This window comes from Rhincodon typus, chromosome 21, assembly GCF_021869965.1.
Source record: "Rhincodon typus isolate 14 chromosome 21, sRhiTyp1.1, whole genome shotgun sequence".
NCBI classification, from domain to species: domain Eukaryota; kingdom Metazoa; phylum Chordata; class Chondrichthyes; order Orectolobiformes; family Rhincodontidae; genus Rhincodon; species Rhincodon typus.
Window position 1 is genome coordinate 4,213,628 of NC_063352.1, and position 12,101 is coordinate 4,225,728.

At 38.0% G+C, this 12,101-nt stretch overlaps 1 protein-coding gene across 1 annotated transcript in view; it reads right to left on the reverse strand.

The window, feature by feature from the left end:
* Window positions 1-817: 817 nt before the first annotated feature.
* gspt1 (G1 to S phase transition 1) overlaps window positions 818-12,101 on the reverse strand; it is a 48,709-nt gene continuing 37,425 nt past the window's right edge. The window contains exons 10-14 of the mRNA XM_020519970.2: window positions 11,110-11,190; window positions 9,530-9,703; window positions 7,995-8,084; window positions 6,107-6,275; window positions 818-4,270 (exon numbers count right to left, since the gene is read on the reverse strand). Coding sequence (XP_020375559.2) covers window positions 4,218-4,270; window positions 6,107-6,275; window positions 7,995-8,084; window positions 9,530-9,703; window positions 11,110-11,190 — 567 coding nt within the window. The 3' untranslated portion in view covers window positions 818-4,217. The remainder of the gene's footprint in view (window positions 4,271-6,106; window positions 6,276-7,994; window positions 8,085-9,529; window positions 9,704-11,109; window positions 11,191-12,101) is intronic.

A 12,101-nucleotide genomic window follows, 5' to 3' on the forward strand; every position in this document is an offset into this window, starting at 1 on the left:
ATGATTAATCATATGCAAACTTATTTAGGCTCTTCAGACTCGTGTAAACAGAGCATCCATCTCCCCTCAATTTCTATCAACGTGACCTTAATTTCTATTTAAAATATTCCCAACTGAAATTACCCCTTTGGTCCATTAAACTAAGATAGCACAGACTAGTGCAGCATTTTTTTTTTGTAAATCCAACCAGGCACTAATAACTTTGTCATGTTATTTGAGTTACTAGTTGAGTGATCATATAGTACAAATTGGAAACCTTAATGTCAACTCAGCTAATAAGCTATTAGTCTTGATATTGTGTTAATGGAGAAAATGCATGTCTCTGGTAGTTAGATGACTTATGGATTCACCCAAAGCTGATCTGATGCAACACAACACACACAGGACATGCAAGGTTATTTGGATTAAACCAAACATCCCTGTTAAATCCTTCCTACCCTTAATTTCTCTCCTCCCCAAATTTTTAGAGCACACAGATTAGACAAGTGCTGGTAGCTTCACGCAAACTTTGATGTAGTCTGCTAGGTAAACCACGGAGCACAGACATTTTCAGCAGAGATCACTGAATAAAGTAAATGCTGTTTGATGTTCCCTTCAGCCAGGAAATTTCAAGCAATTTGATTGCTTCCATTTCTATCAAGGCTGAGATCAGCAAGCTCAATAGAGAGCAGACTACAGCCAGGATTTCCCTGGTCTATATGACATGGCTAGTCATTTGCTGGCTATATCTGTTCTACCATTTGAAGCAGAGAGCAATTTTTATTTATTTCCCTCGTTGATCTTACCCTGTGAATGTAAATAAATGATTTCATGTAAATACCTTCAACAAAACTTTATTGCAATTTAAACACTATCCCACGTACAGTTTCACAACACAACTTCATCTTGGCAATCAAGGTTAGCTCAGCCAATTTAGGTTTGCTAAATGTGCACACATATGTGAAGAGCCAGCACTTAAAAAAACATAAATGAATGACTTTTCTACACAGTCAATTCTGGTTAAATAACCCATTTGCCACAAGACTATTCCCTAGGAATTCACGGAGAAGATAATGTTCCATTGCACACAATTTATTTGTAATGAAATTGTCCATAATACAACCATCTTATGATCACTTTTACCCTTCTGTAGTTTGGTTAATGAAATGAATCATAACATACAATGGATAAGTGCAATTTGCACTTTAAGCAAAGTACAGTGTGGACAAAGAAAATCATTTACAGCAACTTACAGCTGAAGTTCAGTTAAACAGAAAAATTCAGCAAGTTGATACAACTTTCTGTTTTTAGCTTTCAACAGATATTGAATCCCATGCATTTTAGCAAACAATATCCTGCACTGCACTTCAAAAGGTAATATTTTAAATCACCTGGTTATTTGTATAGCCTGGTCACTAAGATCATAAGCACCTCTTAAGAAAGGAGCGCCTTGTATGTACATTTATATAAAGGTAATGATTAATTTTAGGCATTTGGACGTGATGGTGCTAATCCTCCATTTACTTAGCTAAAACAAACTCATTACTGCACATACCTTAAACAATGCATTGATCAATATAGACTTCAATACCCAATTAGGATAGAAAATTGTACTTTTAAAGCAGAATTATTGCAAACACACCAAATCAAATTACCAAAGGTATTTGCCACTAATACTCTATAAATCTTCTGCAATGTATGCTATACAAGTGTATGTCCTTTCATAGCCTGGAGAAAGTATCCAGTATGAAACCTGTTCAGCATACCATTGTATTTTTAGGCAAGGATAGTAATACAGCAAGCCTCTTCAGTGGAAATTTCTCACTGTCCTCTCTGCTCATCTTAGTTAATAATGTAATTACATGAATGCATTTACATGATGAAAAGACAAAACCAAACATGTACTCTAGATCTCCAGTTAGAAACAATATGCCAATGGAAAGGAAAACAAATTTTATTTTGAGATTAAGAACGCATACAAGAAACTTGTATACTATACAATACCATGGTCATATTTAACAGTTGTGCTGTCTTACACCAGGCTTGTGCAGTGCTAATGATACTTCATTATATAAAACAGACAACTTCAAGTGGGATTACCAAGACAAAGCCAACATTTGCCCATTTAAAGGGGCATTCATACAGCAGCAATTAGCATTTTCTTTAGACGCTTACTGACTTAACCAATTTAAAAAAAGCACTGCAATAGCAGAAACCATGGGAAATATTGCCATTAATATACCAAAGCACCAACTTTTCCTCAAAAGCAGCAAATTCCTGGATTATTTTGTTTTGAAAATAAAATAACAAAACAATGGTACTCTCATTTCCTTGCACTATTGGAACTAAACTTGATAGAAGCAAAACAAAACTAAAGAGAAAACAGATGGCTGCCCAGTTGACTCCTAAAATAGGTGAAGTAATATGACTAGGTTTCACGGCATTGGATCAATCGATTTTACAGGCAGTACAGTTTGCACTAGTAACAGCCCAGTATATCAATGGGATTTGCTTCAATTTAGTGTTCAGGTATATTTTTTGTCCAAAGTCTGAAGGTAACGTGTTGCTTGACAACAAAATAAGACGTAATTGCAATTTTTCAAGATTGGCCCATTCACACCATTGTTCCTTCTCTATTTAGGGCTAATCCCATCAATCTTTCATAGATCCCTTTCAATAACTGGAATAGTAACTTTGCTTGGTGAGGGAGTTTTTTTTTTAATGTTCAAAAGTTCCCATCATGGCCCTTTAGCAGTAACAAATTTACCACTGTATTAAATAACTGCTGTCTCAAATACAAGAATTTTAAATATGTACAAGAACTATATTTTCTCCTTTTGTATACCAACCACACTGGTTCTATTCAGCTGATTTTTTAAAATCTTCATTACTCATCTAAGAAATATCCATTCCCCTTATAAAATCAATTTATTGAAAAATTAACTTTCATATCAAGTAACAAGTGTTAAAATCCCCCACCCAAAGTGACAAAATTGAAATGTGCACCCACATTTCAACTGGTCTATGTAATATGCTCATAAGCAAGAAAATAAAAATTCAACTGCAGATATTCCCATCTATTATGTGAATTAGCATTTCACGGCAAAAGAATCAAACAGAGATACCCATGTTAATAACAAAAACGGAATCTGCTGCAAAATCTCAGCAGGTCTGGCACCATTCATGGAGAGAAATCAGTTCTGCAGGAAGGACACAGGACTTGAAATGTTAACTGATTTCTCTCCACAGATGGTACTAGACGTCCTGAGACTTTCCAGCAGTTTCAATTTTTGTTTCTCATTTCCAGCACTCGCAGTCCTTTTGGTTCTTTACCCATGTTAATATACTGCTTGTTCAACGTGGATTGCAAGACCAAAGCTCACGTAGCATTCATTAGTTTCTTTTCTCCCGAGGTTCGTCCCAAACGATTCACATTTATTTACTTGAGGTTGTGTACCTTTCTTGAAAAAATGATTCTTTTGGAGGTGGCACTAATGGAAGGGAAGCAGTAGCTTCAAACAAATACGCACTGCACCTTTATCAGTACTGAAACAATGAAAGTTGTTTTCCAGCACACAAAGTTACATTAGAATGCATCATGCTTTTGTGCAAGTTGGAAAAAACCCACAAAAACCATACCGTGTGGGTACATGGCAGATATTTATAAAACACATTTAGGACTGGAAGTGAAAATTAAAAATCTAAAATGTAACTTGCTGGGACACCAGTTACCAAGCTGATGCAAGGCTCACTTCAAATAAAGCTTCCCAAAGTAACCCAAGTGCCACAAACATTTCAATCAATTTTATTATCTCTACAGATGCCTTTTTAACACAAACATATGCTGATCTGAATAACCTGATCTAGCTGGAAAAAGCAGGTGAGCGAGAATGCGCACAAAAGAGAATGATGCCAGAATAAAATAAACTTTTTTGGTTTAATTTTATTTTTGCAGGCAATTCTGTCCACATCAGTTAGGTAGCTACTGCTGTATTTCTAAGGAAGCAGATTTCAGAAGAAAAGGATTTAAAATGGTAGCTTAAACAATGGCATAGCAGAGCTCTCAATATGAGAAAGCTGACGTAAAATGTGGACACGTTTACAGCATTTCGCAGTTTATGGGAAGATAAAGATATTGATGGGCAGAGGAACAATGAAACCAAGAAAGGAAGGCGTGAAGTAGGCTGTTGCTGAGTCCTTTTTCATCACAGTATTGTGCAGCATTAGATAGTGGATGTTCAATCCTTCTCCGGGATCAGCTTAAGGACCTTCCCAATTGCAATAGTTTTACCTTTTGGGGAGGGGAAAAAAGATAAATTTATTGCTTTAGTAAAATTAACTTGCATCAGACAAAACTACTTGTAATAAACTTGCTGAAATATCATTTAACCCCAGCTTCTCAATTCCAAACCTGCCGATCATATGAAGTCTATTAATCACCAATCTGACAAAGTTACAGCATTTCGGCCATAAAGTCTTAGCTTCCAGCCTTGATCACCAATTAACACCAGCACTTTTTTAGTAATTCCAATCTTGCAGAGAATGAGAAATGAGAAACTGTTGCTTGAAATCAGTAAATCATGCTCACTGATCAACGGTCACAGAATCACAGAAGTATTACAGTGCAGGAGGCTGCCATTCAGCCCATCGTGCCTGCAGAGGTGCTGTCAAGACTCAGCAGCTACACCACGTCTCAGCTCATTAGTAATGAGCAAGAGAAGAAATTAGCATTGGTGCAGCCAACACCACCATTGGCATTGGTCGGTTATTGCAGATGGTTAAAGCATGGTGCTAATAATGCCAAGGTCATGGGTTCACTCACCACAGTGACCAAGTCTGCAGGTTTCCAGCCATGAACTTAAAGTTGTGTGTGCTCGCCTCTTCTTGGGGCGGCATGGTGACTCAGTGGTTAGCACTGCTGCCTCAGTGCCAGGGATCTGGGTTCGCATCCAGCCTCGGGCAACTGTGTGGAGTTTGGACATTCTTCCCCTGTTTTTGTGGGTTTCCTCCAAGTACTTGGTTTCCTCCCGCAGTCCAAAGACGTGCAGGTTAGGTGGAGTGGCCATGCTAAATTGCCCATATAGTGTCCAGGGATGTTAGGTTAGGTGGATTAGCCATGGGAACAGCTGGGATAGGGTAGGAAAGCATGTCTGGCTGGTATGCTCTTCAGAGTCGGTGTGGACTTGTTAGGCCGAATGGCCTATGTATGATTCTATGAACAGCCTCCAAGTTAAGTTCAAGTCTGCTAACCTCAGTGGAAATGACTTGTACATAAGTGAAGCACAATGACCATTGGGCACAATAGCCCCAAATCTTAATAGGGTTGTGCTTAATACCAGGAACGAAGTTTCAAATGAAGCAAAACAAAAATAATGGACACGTTTGTATGTATAGCTAAAATTCATTCAGGAGAAAATTGTGTTGTGCTACACAGGATGTGTGGATTTTATATAAACTTGGTAAGGGAAGCCTCATGCACAAAAAAAGCATGAGAACTATTGGGTTAAAATATGCCATCATCTCAATGAATTGTGGTGGAAATAATATCAAGGTCCTAAATTTGATAACCCTATTCCTCAATTCTTGACAGGAATTTTGTAAGAATGCCAAGGGAACAGTGTACACGTCTATACTTAAACTACTTTACGTAAACAACCGGACTGATTCATACCTCCACACAAAGGAAAATCAACTCAGTTCATAATTATCAAATATAGAGACATATACTTTAAGGTTCCTTTAACATACATAATTTTAAAATGCCAGACTTTGGAAAAGGTCAAAAAATATCCCATTTATCTCAAAACAAACTTAGCAACTCAGTTTAAGTGGCTCAAAACTTCTATTTTTTTCTACAAAACACGCAACGCACAATCATATAAGACCGTATAGGGTGTATTTCAAGGACGACTTGCACTGTCCTAATTTTTGTTCAATTTCTAAATGTGAATCAAGTTTTTCTGGTAGCTTTGTGGTCAAGTTACTCTATTAGCAAATATTAGAACCAATCATAATTTATTAAGCATATAAAAAGTTACACAATTTGAAAAATTCAACTCATGCATTAACGGAACAAATCCCTTTTAGGTCACTAAAGTGTGGATTTGTGCAAAAATCTGTGGCTTACCTTCGTCTCTCAAGGTAAAGCGCCCCATTTGAGGGAAATCTTTGAAGGTCTCAAGGCAGATAGTTCCAGCTGTCCTTAGACGTGCAATGCAAACCTGATCCTGTTTAACAAAACGAGGCCGCGTCTTGCTCTTTTCTCCGGACTTCTTATCGACCAGGCAGATTAAGGCCTGAAAACAGAATTGTCACCCAGAATCATTTAACTTCAAAATTACATTGAAAGTTGCATGAGTACTGTCAAGAGTCAAATCAGATTACATTATGCTCTCAGACTGGAGAAGCTAAAATGTCTATTAATTTTTTTAGGTAAAATATTCTGGGCATGTTGATTTAAACATTGTACATGGAAGATAATGCAAGTCAGAATTCAGCAGAAGGCATAAGAAATACCTCAATACTTGAATGAGAATATTATAGCACCACTTTTCTTTATTTTACACAAGAAACAATTCTCCAAACCCCAGCTCCTCCCCACCTCTATTTCATGCCTAACAAACTATTTAAATCATGAAGTAGAAAAATAACGAATCCATATGGCAAGGCAGTTATTTTTTTTTTTTTTTTTTAAGAAAGAGCACTAACAAGGTTGTCTGCAAACCTTTCCGTATTGGGTTCCTTCATGTTAAACTGACAAAGAGAAGTTCTTGCCAAAATACTGTGGAAAGCAGTAGTAAGACAGGGTTATGCCCAAGCTTTTGCTTGAACTCATACCAATCACAAATCAGCAAGTTGATTTCCGTGACTCGTAGACATTTGCACTGCATGCTTATTAAGGCTGACATTAACTAGCTTATTGAGTGTTTTAAGGGCATACTCCCAGATTAGGTCTCTATTAGCACTACGTTTTAGTATCCATCTACAAAATACAGCACTGTGCTTAATTTTACGCAAATAAATCAGTAATGAGAATATCAGATCCTCAATTTCACCATGTTAGCATTTTTGCGAATGCAAATATTCTGCTGTACCAAAGTTCCTAGTCTGACTGGATTATTGATGGGTTTCTAGGTACAGGATCAAAAAGCACAGACAGTGGGTACAAGACAGAAAGAAATCAGATACAAAACTGAAAAGATCAGAAGGATTTAACATCCCTTGTTTTCAGACATTCCCAAGGTAAACCTCATTTTTTTTTTTGACAGACAACACAAGTAACAAGGTTATCAAAAACATGGTTAAGTGACTATACAGACATCCAATGAAATGTGTTGGTTTGAATGGTTCTACAATCTGGCTATTAGATCTAGACATCTTAACCATGTAGTAAATATGCCATGTGATTAAATAATCAGAATTCTTACAAGCTGCTTCACTTTTAAACTAAGTAATCCAAGAATTCATTTGTGGAGGAGATACCCAGTAGTGTCAGGCACTGTCCTACATATGTTGATGGCCAATATGCAGTATTTCAAATCATCAAATCATTTTTAGCATAAACTTTTACAAAATAGTCAACTATACAGATTTTTTTGAAACAAAATTCAATAAAGTAAGGGCAGCACGTTGGCTCAGTGGTTTGCACTGCTGCCTCACAGCACCAGGAACCCAGGTTCAAATATTGCCTCAGGCAATGGTCTGTGTGGAGTGTGCACATTCTCCACTTGTCTGCATGGATTTCCTCCGGGTGCTCCGGTTTCCTCCCACAGTCCAAAGACGTGCAGGCTAGGTGGACTGGCCATGCTAAATTGCCCATCGTGTCCGGGGATGTGCAGGCTAGGGGGATTAGCCATGGGAAATGTGGGGTTACGGGATAGGGTAGGGGGTGGGTCTGGTTGGGATGCTCTTCGGAGGGTTGGTGTGGACTCGAAGGGCCGAATAACCTGCTTCCACACTGTACAGATGCTATTCTATTCTAAAACCGATAATTGCTTCAACTTCTCTCAACTTACCGCGATCTGCACCTCTTCAATGCAAGTATGAATGTGCAGCACTGCATTGTAACCTGGGCAGATGATGGATTTATGCTCAATTATAACTATCTGCAATAAAATAAAAAATTACTTCAACACTAATTTTGACAGTTTGTAAAGAAAATGTATGCATTCCAAAATATGCCAGCTGTCAAAAACATACCGCAAGTCAATCTTCAGTAACTTACTAAAGGTAATCAAAACCAACCTAGTGAGCTAGACACAGCAAGACTATTTTTCAAATTCATTCACAAAGTGGATGACATTTGAAAAGATGACATTTATAGCCATTCCTTAGGTTGCCTTGCAGCAAACCTTTTCTGCAGCAATGTTGTGAAGGAACAAACTTCTGTAGACTGTAGTATGCAGTAGTAGAAGGAGTAGACGTTCCTTGGTCAGGGGCCAATTAAGCAAAATTGTTTGACCTGAATGCTCATCATCCAAACGTAAAAACTTTTAGTCGCATTCCTGACTTGTAGAGTGTGTGCCTTTACCACGTAACATTGTGCATTGTTCAAATAGAAATAATTCAGTAAAAACTGAAAGAACTGTGGATGCTGTAAATCAGAAACAAAAACAAACTTGCTGGAAAAGTTCAGCAGATCTGGCAGCATCTGAGAAGGAAAAACCGTTTCACATCCGGTGACCCTTCCTCAGAAGGGTCTCATGTCTCCATGTAGACAACATCCACTGCCCTACCTTCATCGATCATCTTTGTCACTTCCTCAAAAAACTGAATCAAGTTAGTGATACACAACTTCCCCTTCATAAAACCACGTAGCCTCTTGCTAATATGTCCGCTTATTTCCAAGTGGGAGTAAATCCTGTCTTGAAGAATCCTCTCCAATAATTTCCCTACCATTGACACAAGGCTCACCGGCCTGTAATTAGCCAGATTATACTTGCAACCTTTCTTAAACAAAGGAAAAACAGTAGCTATTCTCCAACCCTCTGGGACTTCCCTTGCAGTCATTGAGGATACAAAGATTTCCCTCAAGGCCACAGCAATTTTCTCCTTGCCTCTCAGTATTCTGGCTTATAACCCATTAGGCCCTGGGGACTTGTCTACCTTAATGTTTTTCAAGACCGCCAATACCACCTCCCTTTTAATCTCAACATGACACAAACTATCTACACACCCTTCCCCAGACTCATCATCCACCAAGTCCTTCTCTCTGGTGAATACTGACACTAAATACTCATTTAATACCTCGCCCATTTCCTCTGGCTCCACACAAATTCCCTTCCCTGTCCTTGAGTGGACCAACCCTCTGCCTGGCTACCCTCTTGCTCTTTATGTATAAAAAAAAGCCTTGGGATTTTCCTCAATCCTGTTGGCCGATGACTTTTCATGACCCCTTTTAGCCCTCCTGACTGCTTGCTTAAGTTTCTTTCGACTTTATATATATTATCTATTAAGAGTATTTTCAGGAAATTGCCACCAGATCATGAAATTGTATTTTACCTGATTGGTTGGACTGTTGCTGTATTTTAATCCAAAAACAGAAGTTTACCTGAGCATCAAAAGTACGTCCTGAGTGACAAAGGCTGCCATGATCACACAGGATAAATCCTGGCAGTATCTCCTCCTCTTCAATACCTTTCAGTCGTATCTTTAGATTTTCACCTGGGTCTGCAGTCTCAGTTTCTACATCATCAGACAGGAGACCCAGAACTTCAACATTGTGCTGGAAACAGAATATCAACATTAATCGGTTCATATTGAATATTCTCCCCCAACCAAATGTTCCAATTTAATCCAAAAGCAACACTGCAAACTGTACTAGTTTGAGTCAATTTAGCTACTCTTCCATAAAAACCAACTGGGAAAGAAATTAAAGTGACCAGCCAATTGTATAACAAAAACTGTAATGATCACAAATAAAGGCAAGTTAACAAATAATTAGGTACAATAGAAGAAATTATATTTCATACGGGTTCCACTGGAGATTTTTTTTTTTTTTTTTAAATTCACTCACAGGATGCAGACACGTGACTCCAGACAAGGTATGGATAACAGATTTCCTTCCCTGAAGGACATTATTGAATCAGATGGGGTTTTCCCTATAATCGCCAACGGTTTCATGGTCATCGTTAGACTCTTAATTCCAGATTCTTCATTGAATTCACATTCCATCTGCCGTGGCAGAATCTGAACCTGGGTCCCCAGAATATTAGCTGGGTTTCTGGATTAATAGCCTAGTGATAATACCACTAGGCCATTGCTGGTGATGCTAGCATTTATACCTATTACTAATTACATTGGAACTGACTGACTTGCTGGCCAAGTTCAGAGGGCAGTTGAGAGTCAACTACATTGCAGTGGGTCGGGAGTCACTTGTAGGCCAGACCAGATAAGGATCGGAGATTTCCTTCCCAGCAGGACAGTGGCGAAGCCAAATATCTTTTTGCATCAATTGACTGCATGTCATGGTCACTATTACTGAGACTAGCTTTCATTAATTAAAATTTGAATTCCACCAGTTGCTGAGCAAAGATTCAAACTTGTGTCCCCAAACATTAGCACAGTCCATTGACGTGACCATTATGCTCCTATCTTTCTGCAAATTCAACATCTGGAGGACTGACTAACTTTTCCACTACTGAAGATACAAATATATTAAGATGTAACATTGAGCAAACTAGCAAGCTTTCCCACTTAATCCTTCATCTTGGTGTTTGACTAACCATCCTCAAGGTGCATCACAACTTACCTTTCTTTTCGATAATGAACAAGAAAAAGCTACAGATCAGAATTTGGATTAAGATTTCAAATTGTCTTGAAATATTGGCTATTGTCCAAACAAATACTGTACAAGGACTGCAGAAAACCTAAGCAGATCACCATCTTCTCAGACAAACTAGGGCCAATGTTCAGGCTTGAGTGAAACACCTAGCTTGAACAAAGTGATTTTCTGGCTTAAAAAACCTTGGTAGTCTGAAAAGTAATTTTGCTGCAATATATACCATGGTATTTGGGAGCCCGACACACACTTGCAGCTAGATTGAATGAGATATCCAACTGCAAACTGAATTACTAAATACATAAATGTCATATTTCAGACATACATGTAATAATTGCAAGTAAACTTACTTTATTTGGCATCATGACAAGTTGGTGTCCTTTCCCAATTAATCCAGATTCTAGTTTGCCTAGAACCACAGTACCCATATCCTACAAAAAAAATTAAAATGAGTTATTCAGCCACTATGAACCATTTAAAACACAAATTATCACATTTCTGTTGCCCATGCTAAGCACAACTTAAGTTACTTTCTATTCAACAACCCACACTTAATGAGGTACTTTGTGACCAAGTTTCTTTTGGAAAGTTGACTTTCTCTCATCTACAGTTGAAACAGTTGGAATATTTCAGAACTGAAAACTGAGCTAAACAGTAAATTTTGTTAGTACTTTAATGTACTTTCTACTGCAGCTATGAGCTTCTGAAACAAGATGATCGAGTTAGCTTTAACTTCTTGTAAATCACCATTCTATTTCCTGGCTAAAAAAGATCAGATACTGCCAGGATCAGCACTGGCAAGGTCATTAAGCTTCACTGCTTAATACATAATTGCAGTATTATAACTCCAAGTCCGTATTAAATCCCAACAATAACTGCTCATGCTGTTTAAAGTAGTGTGATGTGTCGCATGGCACTTCAAGGAACTATTTTAAATGAAGTGTAACACTCAGCCACTCAAGAGCTACCAGGTCAGATTGTCAATAGCCTGCCCAAAGGTTTGAAGCAACTGAACTGGCCGGGTTTGTGTAGCATTAGACCGTTTCCAGTGCATGATTGACAGATGTGGCAACCCTGAAAAAAATAAGATTATCTATCTTAATTAAAAGATTTTAATACTGGTTTGAATTGTATTCTGAATTGCAACTCTGATGATCATGCATGTTATTGAGGTCATCATTATATTTATCACACTGAGGTGGTCAACTTAAAGCCTTCAAGGACAGAAACCAATCATCACTTCAGTGTAAGGAGGGAATGTGTGCGGTTTCATGCCTGTATATTTGCAGATTATACAAATCATGGAACTTATGACTTCTCAAAATTTTAAATTCAGCCAGGT